Genomic DNA, 16,664 nt, shown 5'->3' on the forward strand with positions numbered 1-16,664 from the left:
GTTTCTGGGCAGGTCACGTGGCTTGCGGCTCTACACGTGTACCGAAAGCGTGTCAGAAGTGGCAACAAGAAATACGATTTCAGTTGGGAAAGCAATTTGTTATCGGCCTTAACATGTCTACGAACGGACGACGGAATCTTTGGCAACGCTTTGTTGTAGGTAACGAGCCAAGTCTGGTGAGTAGTTGTCCGTTAGCCCGCGAAATGCTAGCGAAGCTAAACTGTGAGCAACCAATTCCTTTTTAAATGCGCCATGCACATAAAGTTGGATTGGATTAGGCCGTCGCCAACCTTGAAACGTCATTGATGTGTAGGAACGAATTAAATTCATCTTGTTGTTTAGGTATGACGTTGAACGAATCTGTGGTTTGTGAAAAATTCCCACCATTCTGGACTGTCGAGGACAAAGGCAACTCTGGTGGGGGGGGAATCTTTCAAATGCTATTTAATACGTAGAGAAGAGGAAAAACGCAGCTAAATGAAAGTTGAGTCAAATATGCGACAAGGTCCTACAGCTTGGAGGGACGTGAAGTGTTCCAGCAAATAGGAGCGCTGAAGGCATTGTCTGCTAAGGTTCATTTGCTTCTTTTTGCTTGGTTGAAGTAGTTGCCATTGGTTTTACCCCCATTTTACTTTACGGTGACCTAAGTGTGTGTGTGTGTGTGTGTGTGTGCGCGCGCGCCTTCTTAAGAGTCCATTTGAGCGTCTCCAGCAGCAGATGGAGGACATCCTGGGGAACGGAGGGGTCCTGAAAGAGGTGATCTACCCCGGAGACGGGCCCCCTGTGCCCCAAAGTGCTTCAGTTTTGAGTGATTATCCAAAAGCCTTCCTGGAGTCAAACTGTCGACAGCTTAATTTGCGCGCATTACAAACCGTTTCCTCCCTGCGTTTGGGACAGTGCATTACTCTGGCTTCCTGGAATACTCGGAGCGGCCGTTTGAGACGACGTCTCACCTCAAGCATCCCCGCCTCGTGAAGCTGGGCAGAGGTGAGCGAGCGAGCGAGCGAGCGCAGTGACCGCGCACGAGTGACCACGGTGTCAAACACGGCGTCGAGCACGGTGTGATGGGCGCAGACGTGTCGCTGTCGGGGATGGAGGTGGCCCTGCTGAGCATGCGCAAAGGCGAGTTCTCCCGCTTCCTGCTGCAGCCGCGCTACGCCTACGGAGAGATGGGCTGCCCGCCGCTCATCCCCGCCGCTGCCCGCGTCTTGTTCGAGATCCAGATCCTGGACTTCTATGACTTGGGAGGAGTGGATGAATTGGTCCAAATGACTGTGGTGACATCAATTGGAAACATCTGACATTGCTGTTGAATTGTGTGAATATGCTTTACTTGATACCAGGACATGTGCGTCTTCAGGAGGAGCAGAACCAGTTTCCCTTTTCCAAAGTGATGGAAGCGGCCGACACGCTTCGTAGCTGCGGCAACAGATGCTTCAAGCAGAGTCGCTTTGAAAAAGCCAAAGAGCACTACAAGCAGGTGAAGCGGAACGTCCAGACAGACAGAGACAGACAGACAGACAGACAGACAGACAGACCTCTGGGCGGCCTTTTGACTTGTTTTTTAAATCAGCTTTTCACTTTTGGGCTGCTGCTCTTTGTCACTGCAGGAGAAAAAGGAGACTTTTCTATTTGACCGCATTTTGGCGCCATCTTCTGGCATATTGCGGAACCCATCAAACAGCAGGCCATTTTTTCCCCCCTGGTTAGCAGGCGGTCGGTCGGTCAGTCAGCTGTTCATTTTTGGACCTTTCTCTGCTTCTCGTCCTGCTTATTTGTGGACGTTCTGCCTTTCTACTTGAACGAACGAACGAACGAACGAGCCAACCAACTTGCCACGTGTTCTCAATGATTCTCTACGCTCGGACAACAGGCGTCGGTGTTGCTGGGCAACAGGGCGAACGTGAGCGACGGCGAGCGGGCGGAGATCCGGGCGGCGCTGCTACCGCTTTATCTGAATCTGTCGTTGGCGGCGCTGCGCCTGGACGCCCCGCAGAAAGCTCTCAAGTACGCCAACAGGGCTTTGGCGATGGACGGCGGCGACACCAAGGCGCTGTACCGCTGTGCGCAGGTCAGACACCTTTGCCAAGTTGGGTGCCCAAAGGCCAGCCCATACGTGAAGCTTATTTGACACTACGGCAGGCATATGCGGAGCTACGCCAGTACGGGAGCGCCCACGCCTGCCTCGTCAAGGCCCGGACCAGGAGGCCTTTGGATAGTGACGTCAACAGCCTCCTCAAGACGATCACCATGTAAGTGCAAAATGCTCGGCGCCATTTTGCCACTTTTGTCTTTCAATTGTCCCCCTTTGACAAAATTGCAGGCGCTACAAACAGAGCTTGGACAAAGAGAAACAATTGTACACCAAGATGTTCCCGGGCTTTGAGAGCCAGCAAAAGATGTAAGATGTCCTCTTTTTTTGGGTGGCGGTAATATTTTGGTCCCGTCATCACGTTGGTGAAAATGGGCAAGTGAGGAGCCAGCGCGGGGCCCGACTCAAAGGGGCCTCTCCTAAACTTTGATGTTCTCCACGACATGTTCCCCCGCACGAGTGCATTGTTAATTTGCCACCTCACGTTGGAAGTTGATTGTGCACAATACAATTTTTTTTTTGTTTTTTTTTTCACTCCTATGTGAAATACACCGAGTTGAATTAGGGGCTGGGTGCACTGTTGCAGATACACAAATAAAAATGTGAAATGGTTGTGAAGTTCTTCTCTTGTGACAAGTTGGAGCCGCTAAAATGCGGTCAAACCGAGACGCGACGAGCACCAAGCTGCGTACCGACAAGTAAGTCCGGCTCGCAAGGGAACGATGACCTCTTATGCTTTTGTAGAGGTGTGCCGGCCATTTCTCGTCATGCATTTCTCCCTGGGTGCATGGCTGAGAGTGGAGGGATGACATGCATAGGGGCGGGGCAAGAAGCGGGACAATCTCATTGACCTCTGGCTAATCCACGTTGTGTGTGTGTGTGTGTGTGTGTGTTGTGACATCATCCCCGCGGGCGGGCGCGCGCGCGCGCACATGGTGTCAAGTCGTCCTCGGTGAGAGGGCCAGCATGCACGCACGCTAAATAGGACGCAGGCGGACATCATGGTGCCCAGACTGGCTTTTTACCTTCACCTCAAGTAAGTCGCACTTTGTTCAAGCCAACCGATGCGTCATTTTGGAACCTTCCGTCCATCTTTTTAGAAGGAAGGCTGTCCAAAATGACCTTTATAAGTGGAGCTATTGCTGCGCTCCTTACTTAACACGGATGCCGTCTTTAATGCACAGTACGAAAGGTTTGTTACCTTCTCACTCAATGGACGTAAGACAAACGACCCCGCCCCCCTTCACTCAATTGACGTAAGACAAAGTACTTCCGATATATGCCCAACCGCGGCCCGCAGGAGGCGCCATTTCTTTTCAAACTTGTCCGTTGAGCTCGTAGCCAATCCAATCGCGCGCCACGCCACGCTGTTCCGCTACGCCACGCACGATCCAGCCCCTTCGCTCGCTATCCTAAGGTCCAGCCCCTGCCTGTCTCGACGACCCACAGACGCGGAGGACTTGAGAAGGGCAAAGTTTGGGCATGCAGGCGATGAGTCGATAGCGGGCGCCGGCTCGCGCGCTCGCGATGGAGGGCCGTGCGGACGTCACATTGTCTGTCAAATAGATCGCAGCAGCAGGACGGAAACATGAGTCGGCAGCAGGACTCGCAAGGAGTGGTCTTGACGGGTTACCACAGCAACGCCGAACTCCTGGCCCAGCCTAGCGCCTGTCCGCCGCCGAGGCAGGGGCTCGACCGGCAGGCCACCAGGTGGGACATTTCTCGCCGTGTTACTGCTTGTAGCGCCGTGCGTGCGGGCGTGCGTGCGTGCGTGTTTACTGCTTGTTGGCGAGCAGCACCACTGAGTCAGTGAGTGAGTCATACATTCGGCAAAAAGTTGAGCGCAGCAACATGTTACAAGTTGCAAGGCAGCAGATCTCCTCTCCTCTCCTCTCCTCTCCTCTCCTCTCCTCTCCTCTCCTCTCCTCTCCTCTCCTCTCCTCTCCTCTCCTCTCCCCGCCTAGCGTTTCCTTTGACCCCTCAAATCAGCAACAGTTTGGCCCTCTGGGCTTGTTGCCGTGGAAGAATTCAAAAGTCATGGGTCATGCACGCACGCACGCACGGACGGACGGCAGGCATCAGACCCTTCCTTCTTTGTCATGCATTGCCCTCTTCCCCTTGCCTTCCCAAACATTGGCGTGCATGCGAGGGGCTCTTTAGCACTGGGCAGGCGTCGTGACGAGGTGGTGGATAATACGATCTAGTCCCAATGATCTTAAGCGGGCCGGGTCCAAGGTCAGCTGTTCAATGAGTAACGAGCAGTCCCCAGATGCACGCCGCTGGTGGCAAGTCTGTGGTGGCAAACGGCGATATCGCAAGCGAGTGAGGGTATTTCCATCGTTTGGCCCAGGAACTTCTGCAGCTCGTCTCGAAGCTTTCCTATTTCAACCCTCAAACGCGGAGAGGGCCATAAAGAATCCGTTCACCAATGCCTGCATGTGTTCTGCTTTTCTTGTCACGGCCAAGCAATAAAGGGGAACATGCCTAGGTCCCTCTGCCAATTTGTCACACAGGAACCAAGATGTATTTGTCTTGTTTGTACGCAACGGCCGTGTGTGTGCGTGTGCGTGTGTGTGTGTGTGGGGGGGGGGGGGGGGGGGGGGGGCAGTCGTGCGCTGTCTCAACTCAGAGCAAAAGTCCAAATGGTGACAACTGGCCACACCTGTTTTTAGTACACTGCGTCCAAGTTTTAGATTGCCTTTAGTTTTCGACGACATTTGATTCGATTCCAACTTGATGTTTACAACCTGTTGTGTAAAATGGCTGCTAGCTGTGGAAAAAACAAAGGAACCAACCAAGCTAGCTCCATGCGAGGTATGCCTTCCAGATGGCTTGCCCCACTGAGCAGCAAAAAAAATAAAAACGGGGCCGGCGTCACGTTACAGCCAGCCTTCGTCTCGGCCCCCCCCACAGCGGCGCACGTGCCCCACTTTTGCGGCCATTGAAATGACAGACCAGGAAGTGGAGCTTGAGCCTTTGCTAAGATTGACTTTTGCCATAGTGGAAGTGAATTTGACAGCAAGGCCAAAACGGAAGTGGATATGTGGCCAAAAAGGTCAATAATGGTGCCTCACAGCCAGATCCTGTTTGCACCTGACAGCGGCGGAACACTTTGCCCCCCCCCCTTCCGAATGACAAGGATGCCTGTTTGTGTGTTTGTGTCACGCTCGCCGCCAAAGGACGGGCCACTCCGGCGTCGGGCAGAATCCGGCCGCGCTTCCCGGGGACCGGCCCAGCGCCGAGAGCCAGCGGCCCCCCGTCTGCTCCCATCCCAAGAGCGGGCTGCCGCTGCCGTCGCCGGCGTGTCAGCGCTGCGACTCCCAGGTAGACACGCTTGGAGCAAACGGCACGGATGTCCCCATCTTCTTCTTTGAGCAGGACTCCCTGGACGAGCTGGAGATGGATGACTACTGGAAGGAGGTGGAGAACATCAGCGGCTCTCTGGAGAAGGAGGCGGCCGAAGAGGAGCTGCAGAAACCCCCCGACGGTCAGACGCACATTGGCACGCCCGCAATTTTCCCCATGAGGCCAGACTTCCTCTTCTTCTTCTTGCTGACTTTGTCCCCGCTTTGTCTTTTCCAGAGGGCGAGCGGGACGAAGCGTGGCTCGCGGAGGCGGGACTCGAGCGACTCTTTGACGGCGAGCAGGTGTCACCTCCGTGGCCTCTCCGTGGCCTCTCCGTGGCCTCTCCGTGGCCTCTCCGTGGCCTCGTGCTTTGCGTAGTGAGTGACGCAGCGCCACTTTGCCGTGTCGCTCGATAGGAAGAAGACAGCGCGGCTTTTCTGTCCACGCTGACCCGAGCTCAAGCGGCGGCGGTGGAGCGGCGCCTGACCTCGCTACATCAGACGCTGCGGCGGCGCAACCGGCAGCACCTGCCCGACGTGCGGGACATATTTCCGCTGCCCGTAGAGGTCGGGACGCACGCACGCACGCACGCACGCACGCACGCACGCACGCACGCTGTCATAGTTGTCATCCCTCAAGCAGCAGTCTTTCAAGTTGCTTGGACTTGATCCAGTTCCTTTTCCAGAACTCAGCCTACCTTTTCAAAGGCAAGCGGGCAGCGTTATGAGCGCCATCCTTTCCGTCTGTTGTCATCCTGCAGGACAAAGCGCCACGTCAGGTCCAAGTGGGAAGCGAGAGCGCAGCGAGTGAGGAGGCCAGTTCGGCCGGTAACGCGCCCGCCCGCCCGCCCGCCCGCCCGCCCACCTCATTTGTGCTGTGACTCGGCCGCCGCCACCTGGTGACCGCCGGCTCGGGAAATGGTTCTGAGCGGAACCTCAAATGTCCGTCCTCCTTGTGCCTGCCTGACAGAAGCGGAGACGGTCATGAACGTGGACGTGGCGTTCTCGGAGCAGGCGCTGACTTACAGGGAGAAGTGCGCGGGGCTGGCGGCTCGGGCGGGGGGGCCCGGCTCTCCGGACGATAAGTTGCCGGTGCGACGAGGCGAGAGAGACAAGCGGGCCACGCCAACTATAGCAGATAAGATTGGAAATGAGCGTGCTACGTATATAAAAGAGCCATCTGTCTACCTGGTCCTTCCCAGAACTTCAGGCTGCTCAAAGATAAAACCGGTCAGACCAGAGTTGGACATCTGTCCCCGCCGGACATGAAGAAGGCAAGATAAAAAAAAAAAAAAAGCCAGGCGCGCTCTCACAGAGTCCGTGTTAATCTGATCACGCGCTCTCAGGTACGGAGGCTGGCGCTGGTGGAGATGACGGCTCTTTTCGACACGGGCGGCGTCGATCTGAAAGCGCACAAGGCTGTCAAAGTCAAGGCAAAAGGTACAACGTTTGCCGATGTGCGGCTAGACTAGAACGTGCTCACAAATGGTGTGTGTTGCCTAGAAAGCGGTTTGTTTGGGGTCCCCCTCGTCACTTTACTGGATCAGGACCGGCGGAGAGCAGCCGGGACCAAAGTGCCTTTCATCCTGCAGAGGGTGAGCGCGCTCGCGCACGCGCATACATATATGCCTGGTAGCATGGACACTCACTCACTCACTCACTCACTCACTCACTCACTCACTCACTCACTCACTCACTCACTCACTCACTCACTCACTCACTCACTCACTCACTCACTCACTCACTCATGTGGTGGGAGCGTGTCCCCTCTCTTCTCTTCTGCAGCTCATCAGCCATATCCAGGAGGAAGGCTTAGACACGGAGGGTCTGCTCAGGATCCCCGGCGCCGCTGCAAGGGTCAAGGTAGACGAAAGAAAGAACGGACGGACGGACGGACGTTCCGTGGCGTCCGTATGCTTTCCGCTTGCTTTCCGCGGGCTCATTAGCCGACCGTACCGCCCTGACTCAGTCCCTGCGGCGGGAGCTGGAGTGCCGCTTCTACGACGGCACGTTCCCGTGGCAACAGCTGAAGCAGCACGACGCCGCCAGCCTCCTCAAGTTGTTCATCAGAGAGCTGCCGCACCCCCTGCTCACCGTCCAGTACCTCCAAGCCTTCATTGCCGTCAACGGTAGGCGCCGGCTCAACAAACGGGCCTCCATGAGCCCGCAAACTAGCGCGCGTGCTCAGCGTCTGCGCTTTTGCCGCTGCCGCCGCCGCCGCCGCCACCACCGCAGTGCCCTCTAAACTCCTTTTTCAGAGCTGCCCACAAAGAAGCAGCAGCTGCAAGCCTTGAACCTGCTGGTCCTCTTGCTCCCCGAAGCCAATCGAGACAGTTTGAAGGTAAAGTCAGCACATTTTTGGCTGTCGCGGCGGCAGACGTTTTGAGAGCAAAATCACAGCCGCCTGCCTTTTGCCCCCGCCAGGCCCTGGTGGAGTTCTTCCAGCGCGTGGTCGAGCACCAGGCCGAAAACAAAATGAGCCTGAACAACGTCTCGGTCGTTATGGCGCCCAACATCTTCATGTTCAAGGGCTGTTCCTCAAAGGTCACAGAGCAGCAGCATCAGTTCTCGGTGGCGACCGGCACCGCCAACATTGTGCGCCTGCTCATTAGATACCAGAACCTCCTGTGGACCGTAAGACGACCGACCTGTGGTCTGACGACCGACCTGTGGTCTGTCCACCGCTTGCACCGTTGGCAAATGTCTTGTGTGTGTGTGCGCGCGTTAGATCCCCAAGTTCATCCTGACGCAGGTCCGACAGCAAAACACGGAGAGCCAGCGCAAGCAGAACAAAGAGCGAGCCGTACGAAAGCTGCTGAAGAAGATCACCACAGACAAAGCGGCCGACAGGGCCGCTCCGGAGGTACGTATATGACCTTTTCTCTTCTCTTGGTGGATGTATTTGTAACATGGCTGCAAATTGAAGTCAAGAAGCCGTCGCTGCTCGTTGTGTTTGCCGAGCAGGAGAGCTCGCAGGGGTTCATCCGCATTCAGGCGCCGCAGTTCAGCAAAGTATCCATGGCTCTGCAGCTGACCGAAGACCTGCAGGCAGCCCACGTGCTGGCGCGCTTTCTCAGCCAGGACAGGTCTCGGGCCGACTGGCGCCGGCGCTCCGCTCCGTCGCTGATGCTGACCCTCATTCTGGCTTTGTGTATGTAACGCAGTGACGTGGCGGTCGAGGGAGAGGACTTGTGTCTCTATGAGATGGGCGGAAACATCGGTAAGTGGCGCCGCCGGCGCCTCGGCACTTAGCAACCAGCCGTCCCTTCCGTTCCGCCAGTTCTCATCTCCCTCCAGAGGAGAGGTGCCTGGACGGAGAAGCATTCATGATGGACCTGTACCAGCTCAACCCCACGGCCGAGTGGGTCATCAAAACGGCCCGGTGAGCGCAATCGACCGCTCAAGGCCTTTGAAGCACTCCGAGCGCTCGTCCTGAATAAGGTGACGATTTGAAAGATGAAAGCGGCCGGGATGGTTGGAGGCTATGACCTGCACTAGCACCTCGGCAGTGAGCTTCAGAAAAACAACGTTTCTACCAATGATTGATTCCGCAAATATGTCATCCCACGCCCTGTGTTTGTCTTCCTGGTCACGCCGCCGCCGCCGCCATCCGATTGGCCGTGTCGCTGTGCTGTTTACGTTTGTTTGGATTGTGCGCAGTTTTCACAGCATTCCCCTTTTCAGATCTGTGGTTTGTCCTAAGCGTTGTATTTTTGGGGGGTTTACTGTGATTTATTGATCTATTTCTTTTTTTTTTTTTAATGTATTTTCTTTTCAAATGACCACTACTGCATGTAAATAAAGTGATAGTTGTTAAAGACTCCATTGATTTCTGTCTTGGTCGTATTTTTATTTGACACAGTTAAGCCCACAATCGCCATTCCATTCTTAGTGCTTGGTGTCGCCACAGAGCAGGGGTGTCAAACTCCAGCCCTCCTCGGGCCACATTCCTATTTGTTTTCCAACCTGATTCAATTGATCAGGATCATTATGTAGCATAAATCAGTTTTTCTGACTGCCTTACCTCTGTTCTTGCACCATCGACCAGTTTTCTTTTTTCCCTGGCTGATGTTTCTTCTTCTGGCGGCTCGGTGGCGCACTGGGTAGCACGTCCGCCTCACAGTTAGGAGGGTGCGGGTTCGATTCCACCTCCGGCCCTCCCTGTGCGGAGTTTGCATGTTCTCCCCGAGCCCGCGTGGGTTTTCTCCGGGCACTCCGGTTTCCTCCCACATCCCAAAAACATGCTTGGTAGGCCGATTGATCACTCCAAATTGTCCCTAGGTGTGAGTGCGAGTGCGAATGGTTGTTTGTCTCTGTGTGCCCTGCGATTGGCTGGCAACCGGTTCAGGGTGTCCCCCGCCTACTGCCCGATGACGGCTGGGATAGGCTCCAGCACGCCCGCGACCCCCGTGGGGACTAAGCGGTTCAGAAAATGGATGGATGGATGGATGGATGATGTTTCTTCTGTTCTGTTTGTTCTGCTGTCGCAAACCCAAAACGAAAATTAGCTTTTATTGTGAAGTCGAGGTTTTTGGTTTCCGGCGGCGCTAAGTGCATTTGTGCCTTTGACTTGCTTAGCGCATCCTAGCTTGAGAAGGAAACACAATTGAAGCCATGAATAAGAAGAATGCGGACTAAACATGGCCCATAACACGGGCCAGTTCTTACACGGTAAGCCCACACCGACCCGCACTCAGTCGTTACCTTGTCGCCCGACATGAGACGCAATTCGTCTGCCGTAAGATATGAGCGACGGCGGCGACGACAGCAGCAGCAGCAGTAGCTAAGTGAGCATCAACATTAGCCCGGGCGCTCGCTGTACACATATTGAAGCTCAAAGGCTCAGCGAGGCTCGACGACTGCTTGCTTCATGGGATGGATGGATGGCTGGCTGGGTGGGTGGATGGGGGGGCCACGAAACATGGTCCGCTTCTGTTCAGCAGACTTGAACAGCAGCGCGAGCTAGCAAATGTAAACTAGCAGCGCTGTTGCAGATTGGACTTGACCGGGCCTCCACTCGGCCGTCAACGTTTAAGATGGAAACGCACTTAGTTGCTTTTAGAAGGGGCATGAAAGTTGACCCAAAAGTGTGCTAGTTTCAACAACTCGCCCAAAAGCTTCCAACAAACACTAAAGTGCTCATTTTAGTGCACGCACACACAAGTGTCTTTTTGAAGTCATCTGCAGCGACTTAAGTTGTGTGTGTGTGTAAGAAGAAAAAAAGATGAAATGATTTACTCGAGACCTGCATTACTAGATGGAGCACTTAAAGACGATTCCATTGACATTTCTCCGTGGCAGATGAAGACAGTTATGACTCTCAAAATCGATGAGAACGCACCAATCGTCGGTAAAGGAGCAAAACAGCCGGCATCCTACAATAAGCAAGTTTACGTCACCATCGTCGTTACGGAGCGTGACTAAAATGTGAAAAACACTCGAGTCGATCGAATCGATAGGACGGCGTAAATGTCGCCCACTTTGAGAGGCATCCGGAACGGACAAAGGAGCCAGGGAGACGCAAGTCGAGCGCGTGATGTGGGTCCACCGGCACGCACGCCAGTCGCGTCCAGCTGAGCAGAAGCCGAGCCTGTTGTACTTTCATATCTTTCTGCTTGTCTCTGTTTTCTCTGGACGGACGTCACGTGAAGCCCCGGAAAGATCGGAGGCTCGTCCAAACGGCGACGGCGGCGGCGGCGGCAGCAAACCCGAGTGGAGCTTCCCGGTGCGCGCCGGCCGAGCAGATGAGGACAAGCGCGGCGAGTAAGCGTGGGCGTGCGCGGCTCGCTTTTTGCCCGACAGTCTATCGCTGATCCCGTTGCCTTTCGGAACGCTGACACGCCGGCTTGCCTCCTAAGCTCCGGCGTGACGACCGCGCGGGACACGGACAAGCGAGCGCCCATGTCCTCGGACGGGAGCAAGGTAACGCACCGTCCGGCGTCTCTGCGCTCCTCCGTTGGCGTTCCAGTTTACCACAGCCACATAGGCCTAACGCGTGCGTGCGTGCCTGCCTGCCTGCCTGCCTGCGTGTCTGCAGTCTCCCACTCTGAGGAGCCTTTCCTCCGCTGACCCCCTGAGGACGTATGAAAAGTGCTCCAGCGGTGTTGTGAGGCACAAGAGGTTCAGGTACGCCCGCCAGCTCGGCCTACGCTTGCTGAGAAGCCTCAAAGAAAGCGCAACTGAGCGTCGTCGTCGTCCTCCGGCAGCTTTGTGGCGTCGTCGCTGCGCGCCAGCAACTACTTCATCATTAACCCCGCCCCTTCGCAAGGACTGCTGCTGCAGGGCCGCCGTTTTCAGCACGTGCAGATGACCTCCTGCCTCAGGTGAACCAGCTCGGACGCCGTCACAACAGTGAGCTTGATGCCCGCCTTGTCCTTGCTCCTCTGCAGGAAGGAGGCGAGTGGCGGCGCGCCGCAGGCAGACGACGTGGTGCTGACGTGCGCCGACGAGTCAGGTGGGTTTGAAGGTCGTCGGGTGAAAACCTCGGCCGCCCCCGTGCGCAGGATCCGTCGCAAATGGACGCTCGCTGGCTGGCCGGCCCGGCAGGCTTTTTGGATTTCGCTCTGCTAAAAAGTGGTGTAATGTCGTCGCAGCCGCCGTCTTAATGTCGTCGTGTTTGCCTTCAGACGACGAGCGCTCCGACATCAAACGTCTGGTCCAACACAAGAGGAGAGGATCGGCGGTAAGCGGCCGCAATCTCTTCCTGCTTCGAGCTTCTTCTCGTCCTCTTTTCCCTTCCTCTTTTGCTCCTGTCCCCTTGCTTTCCAAGGTCTTTTTTGAATTGGGAAGCGCTAATTGCATCCGTTGAAGGGAGAGAGAGAGAGAGAGAAAGAGAAAATCCGTTGTGACGCTCTGGGTTTGTGCTCACGATCAGACGGCAGCCATCTACCAGACGGCAGCCATCTACCAGACACCGTGCGAGGATGGCGACCCCTGCGGGAGCAGTCCGGCGTGTGGGAACGGTCCGGCGTGCGGGAACGGTCCGCCGTGCGCAAACGGTCCGCCGTGCGCAAACGGTCCGCCGTGCGCAAACAGTCTGGCGTGCGTGTCGCCCCCGCCACCCCTCCGTTGTCAGCCTTGCAAGGGGTCCCCCCGCGCCGACGCTCTGCCCGCCGACGGCCGATCTCCTCTGCCGACCGGCCCGTCTTACTGCCACGCCGCCGCTCGCAAGTCGGCCAGAGGGAGGCGCAAGCCGGCGGACCGCCAGCTCGACCACCCCAGTGAGTCTTTGGCCGTCTTCCCGAGCGCCAGCCAAACCATCCGTCCCAGCAAATGACGAGTGCTCTGGCAAAGCGACTGGGCGGGGCTCCAATTCAGGCCGGGAAGGAAGGAAGGAAGGAAGAGAACATGAAGCAAAGCAAAGTCACCAGGATGCCTTGTCGTGACTTCCGCAGTCGTCCTGTCCAGCGACGACGAGGCAGACGACAGCGGCGGCGCGGGAAGCGGCGGCGCGGGAAGCGGCGGCGCGGGAAGCGGCGGCTCGCCGCGGCCCGCCGACTCGGCGCACTCCTCGCCGGCGCCCTGCGGCGGCCGAGTGGAGGCGGCGGTGAAAAGTGGCGGCCAACAGGAGCAGCTGAGCGCCGACTTGTTTGAGGACACCAGGATTGTGATACCGCGCCGCAGCAGAATGAAGGACCAGGTAGATTTCACTTCTGCTTGGTTCTTGTGGCCACAAACGGCTTTGGACCATAAAGCGACAAGTGAGTGGAGCTTTTCCGTTGTCAGTTTGGAAAGCGGCCCGGTTCTCCCAAGAGCAAGCGATCCAAAGTGGAGTCGCTCAAATGCGCCAGCATCATCCTGCCGTGCCGGAGCATCCGCGTGGGAACGCTGCGAAGGATGGTGACCGAGCCTGTGGTGGTGAGTAGGGCTCTGGTGGCGTGGGTCTCATGCGGCGGCGTGGGCCTCTGGCGACGCTGTGGCCTTCATCCGCCATCTCTGTTGCAGTTTTCCGTGGAGCACGTCCAGCTGGAGATGGAAGGTACGCGTCGCCCCCTCCCCCGCCCGCCTGCCCGCCCGCCGCCACACTTGCAAAGCGCCCGCTGACCGGCATTGGCGCGCCAGGGCCGGAACCCCACACGGTGGAGAAGGTGTCCCTGCGGGCCTCGGAGCTCATCAGCTGCGAGTGGTGCAGCGCCCGCAAGCTGCCGGTCTTGTTCTTCCAGACCAGTCCGGACGAGTGCCTTCGCCTGCGCGCGCAGCTGGGCATGAAGCGCGAGTGCGGCGGCCAGTGGTACGACTGCGCCGGACAACGTGAGTAGCGGCGCCTCGGAAAGTTCGCCAAACCTTTGATTTTTCTCTATCATTATTTCTATTCTATTATATTATTGTAATATTTCCCGATGAGCTCCGTCAACATGATTAAAAAGCACAGCGGCCGGCGCCGCCCATCAAAGCCTGGCTCGGGCTCCTCCGAATGAAAAATGCTAAACGTTGTTTGGAGCCTGGCGTGCGGCCTCACTCCGCCCTGCCTCGAGGGTCGCCTGCCTGCCGCATCAGTTGTCGCCCTGTGCTCAGAGTCTGACGAGAAGTACGTGGTGCTCATCTTTGTGGACGGCCTGGATATGAAGGAGCAGATGATCCTGGAAGACATTTTGGGCGCCATTGGCGGAAACAACAACATTGACAACTTTCCCGCCAAGCTGTCCTTTGACGAGGCCAACGTGCGCCTGGTCAACTTCAACAAGGCCACCAAGCTGAAGCAAGATAAGGTGCTTCCCTCCCTCCCTCCGTCTGTCCGCAAACAGCGCCGCCCGCACCAAATTGCGCTTCCATCAAAGATGCGTATCCCGTGTGCAGTTAAAGGGCGTTGTGACGCGGCGCTCGCCGCTCAGGAGGACCTTCAACGCGGCGAGCTTCCTCGAGCACGAGGAGCGGGACGCGGCCGATCAGCGGCTCACCTTCTCCGGGCCCGTGATCAGGTGAGTGCGGACGCAAGCTCCCGTCCGTCGCAGGCTCCCGTCCGTCGCAGGCCCCAGTCCGTCGCTCACTTGTTGCGGTCTTCCAGGCTGATGGTGTACCCGCCTCCTCCGGCCAAAGGGGGCATCTCGGTCACCAGCGAGGACCTCCACTGCCTTAACGACGGAGAGTTCCTCAATGATGTCATCATCGATTTTTATTTAAAGTAAGGGCACTGCTTGGATTCCAGAAAACTGGAGACATTCGAAGCGTGCTACATGGGGGGGGGCAACTCCCACTTGAGTCTTGTACCTTTCCAGCCCAAAGCTGACCTTTGTGCCGCCTCCTTTGTGTAGATATTTAGTGTTGGAGAAACTGAAGAAAGAAGATGCCCAAAGAATCCATGTGTTCAGCTCCTTCTTCTACAAGCGTCTCACCCAAAGGGAGAAGGGTGCTGTTCCCGACAGGAGCAACAACCTTCCGTTAGTATCCGCGGCCGAGCCGGCCCGAGCAAAGACTTTGCCCCGATTGACGTCCTCTTGCTTCCGCAGTATCCACAAACGCAAGCACAACAGGGTGAAGACGTGGACGCGCCACGTGGATTTGTTTGACAAGGACTTTATCTTTGTTCCCATCAACGAGTCGTAAGTCGCGGGGAGGGGGGGGGTGGTCTCCGACCGCTCGTCTCCGACCTGACCGCTCGTCTCCGACCTGACCGCTCGTCTCCGACTTCGCCTCCCAAAGGGCTCACTGGTACTTGGCGGTCGTCTGCTTCCCGGGCACGGACCCCCCGTCGGAGGAGCTGCCGGAGCACTGCCGCCCGCTGTCCCCGGACACGGACTTGCTGGACGGACCCCCGCGGGGCGCCGGCTCCCCTCCGTCACCCGACCGCCCTGCCACCGAGGGCCACGCAAGTCAGTCCACCGCGAGAGAGGCGGCGGCGACCGTCGCCCATCTCAATTGTCACCTTTTTGGTGCATTTGTGTCATAGACGAGCTGCAGAAAATCAGTGTGCGGTACGCCGACGAAGACGCGTTGGCATCCGATGAGCAAAGCTCCAGTCAGGTACTGGCTCGTGCGCTCCGCTCGAGCGGCGCGGCGCGCCACGCCACCTTAACCTGGCGACTGTGCACGCACAGGACGACTGCAGCGACGACGGCGCGGGCGGGCCGGCTTCCGACGCCTCGGCCTCCGAGGACTCGGCTCCGGCGTCCGACGCGTCCTCCTGGGCCCGGCGAGTCCACCGCGCCAAACAGTAAGCCGCCGGTCCGCCTCGGTCGGCGCGCCTCGCTCGGCCCATCGTTAACGCTTGTTGCGTGCAGGCCCTGCATCCTCATCATGGACTCCCTGCGTGGTCCTGCCAGGTCCACGGTGGTCAAAACTCTGAGAGAGTAAGTCAGACGGCGCACATCGGCCGCACGCACGTGCACGAGACAGACGGCCGCCGTTCTGACTGTTGCAGGTACCTGGAGGTGGAGTGGGAAGTGCGCAAGGGGACCCAGCGCAGCTTCGGAAGAGACCTGATGAAAGGTTCCAGTCCTCGGGTGCCTCAGCAGGACAACTTCAGCGATTGCGGCATTTACATCCTGCAGTACGTCGAGAGCTTCTTCGAGGTGAGCGTCGACCAGGGTGGGGCCCGTTTGTAATGGAGGCGTCGCCGAGGCACTTTTGGCTGACTTAGGAGTCACGAACCAAGCACTTATTTACAAAAGTGGTCCATCGTGGACATTGTCGGGAACTTGGACAGACACTGTTTTTTCCCCCCCTCCCGCCGTGAACTGAGCTGGGGGTGCTTTTTCCTCACAGAATCCAATCGCCAACTTTCAGCCGCCCATCAATCTGTCCGAGTGGTTCCCTCAGCAGAGGATGAAGAGCAAACGTCAGGAGATCACCAGCCTGATCCTACACATTCAAGCGCGACAAGAAGCCGACAAACTCTGGGCCGAGCGGCCGGAGGCCTGGTCCGCTTCCTCGGAAGAGGCGGAGATCGAAGAGACTTCCGGGGGCCTCCTCGCCAACCCTCCTCCGCTCACCTGAACTGGCGGTGGGCGCCTTGATTGTACGCTGCTGACATGCTTCTCCGCTCATCTTCCCAATTTCCCTCCACCGACACCTTTTACTTTGTCTGAATAAAAGTCCAGCGTTAGTGTTTCCATGCCAATGTCTCTTGGCACGCTTTCCTCTGACCGGGGGACCAAATTTATTCCGTTAAATCTCATTCATTGCTAGCTATTTTTCAAGCTGAGTTCCCTGTATTAAAGTTAAAACTAAACTTGTCCCACTCTCATCATGTTGGCTGGCATTTTTCTCCCTCATGGGACAAGACGAGGCAC

At 57.0% G+C, this 16,664-nt stretch overlaps 3 protein-coding genes across 8 annotated transcripts; all 3 read left to right on the top strand.

Moving 5' to 3' along the window:
* The first annotated feature begins 41 nt into the window (after positions 1-41).
* Positions 42-2,704, top strand: fkbp6 (FKBP prolyl isomerase 6). 2 transcript variants are annotated; one of them, XM_049756269.1, is made up of 8 exons: positions 42-176; positions 691-808; positions 898-987; positions 1,075-1,277; positions 1,361-1,480; positions 1,874-2,071; positions 2,143-2,252; positions 2,324-2,704. In XM_049756269.1, exons 1-8 carry the CDS (start codon positions 114-116, stop codon positions 2,403-2,405), a joined length of 984 nt encoding a protein of 327 aa, XP_049612226.1. In that variant the 5' UTR covers positions 42-113; the 3' UTR covers positions 2,406-2,704. The 2 variants fall into 2 exon arrangements, with proteins under 2 accessions (XP_049612226.1, XP_068505296.1); XM_068649195.1 differs by having other exon boundaries at positions 1,075-1,274.
* A 578-nt stretch (positions 2,705-3,282) lies between these two features.
* arhgap18 (Rho GTPase activating protein 18) lies at positions 3,283-9,265 on the top strand. 4 transcript variants are annotated; one of them, XM_049756206.2, is made up of 18 exons: positions 3,294-3,802; positions 5,272-5,416; positions 5,471-5,579; positions 5,675-5,739; positions 5,854-6,003; positions 6,198-6,264; positions 6,407-6,528; positions 6,639-6,710; positions 6,783-6,876; positions 6,940-7,031; positions 7,222-7,299; positions 7,406-7,565; positions 7,695-7,777; positions 7,861-8,070; positions 8,165-8,299; positions 8,368-8,522; positions 8,601-8,656; positions 8,734-9,265. In XM_049756206.2, the coding sequence occupies exons 1-18, from the start codon at positions 3,681-3,683 to the stop codon at positions 8,820-8,822; spliced, it is 2,004 nt and encodes a 667-aa protein (XP_049612163.2). In that variant the 5' UTR covers positions 3,294-3,680; the 3' UTR covers positions 8,823-9,265. The 4 variants fall into 4 exon arrangements, with proteins under 4 accessions (XP_049612161.2, XP_068505286.1, XP_049612163.2 ...); XM_049756204.2 differs by having other exon boundaries at positions 3,283-3,802; positions 5,272-5,579; XM_068649185.1 differs by having other exon boundaries at positions 3,283-3,802; positions 5,272-5,579; positions 8,371-8,522.
* A 692-nt stretch (positions 9,266-9,957) lies between these two features.
* Positions 9,958-16,618, top strand: LOC125989818 (sentrin-specific protease 6). Of its 2 annotated transcripts, none has more exons than XM_049756171.1 (23): positions 9,958-10,107; positions 11,088-11,199; positions 11,295-11,358; positions 11,474-11,562; positions 11,643-11,759; positions 11,826-11,890; positions 12,030-12,118; positions 12,311-12,656; positions 12,831-13,075; positions 13,162-13,293; positions 13,381-13,414; positions 13,498-13,686; positions 13,951-14,144; positions 14,233-14,354; positions 14,441-14,557; positions 14,688-14,813; positions 14,883-14,975; positions 15,076-15,245; positions 15,323-15,396; positions 15,471-15,586; positions 15,654-15,722; positions 15,794-15,944; positions 16,138-16,618. In XM_049756171.1, the coding sequence occupies exons 1-23, from the start codon at positions 10,077-10,079 to the stop codon at positions 16,366-16,368; spliced, it is 2,976 nt and encodes a 991-aa protein (XP_049612128.1). In that variant the 5' UTR covers positions 9,958-10,076; the 3' UTR covers positions 16,369-16,618. The 2 variants fall into 2 exon arrangements, with proteins under 2 accessions (XP_049612128.1, XP_049612130.1); XM_049756173.1 differs by having other exon boundaries at positions 12,063-12,118.
* Positions 16,619-16,664: the final 46 nt, after the last annotated feature.

This window comes from Syngnathus scovelli, chromosome 20 (genome assembly GCF_024217435.2).
Source record: "Syngnathus scovelli strain Florida chromosome 20, RoL_Ssco_1.2, whole genome shotgun sequence".
In the NCBI taxonomy this organism is placed as follows: domain Eukaryota; kingdom Metazoa; phylum Chordata; class Actinopteri; order Syngnathiformes; family Syngnathidae; genus Syngnathus; species Syngnathus scovelli.

Coding starts and splice junctions, on each gene's coding strand:
- fkbp6 (XM_049756269.1), top strand. CDS start 114: ATGTCTACGAACGGACGACGGAATCTTTGGCAACGCTTTGTTGTAGGT. Junction 809..897: donor CCAAAGTGCTTCAGTTTTGA/GTGATTATCCAA, acceptor CGTTTGGGACAG/TGCATTACTCTGGCTTCCTG. Junction 988..1,074: donor CCTCGTGAAGCTGGGCAGAG/GTGAGCGAGCGA, acceptor TGATGGGCGCAG/ACGTGTCGCTGTCGGGGATG.
- arhgap18 (XM_049756204.2), top strand. CDS start 3,681: ATGAGTCGGCAGCAGGACTCGCAAGGAGTGGTCTTGACGGGTTACCAC. Junction 6,711..6,782: donor CCCCGCCGGACATGAAGAAG/GCAAGATAAAAA, acceptor ACGCGCTCTCAG/GTACGGAGGCTGGCGCTGGT. Junction 8,523..8,600: donor CGCTTTCTCAGCCAGGACAG/GTCTCGGGCCGA, acceptor TATGTAACGCAG/TGACGTGGCGGTCGAGGGAG.
- LOC125989818 (XM_049756171.1), top strand. CDS start 10,077: ATGGCCCATAACACGGGCCAGTTCTTACACG. Junction 10,108..11,087: donor CACGGGCCAGTTCTTACACG/GTAAGCCCACAC, acceptor CGTCACGTGAAG/CCCCGGAAAGATCGGAGGCT. Junction 13,076..13,161: donor GCAGCAGAATGAAGGACCAG/GTAGATTTCACT, acceptor TTCCGTTGTCAG/TTTGGAAAGCGGCCCGGTTC.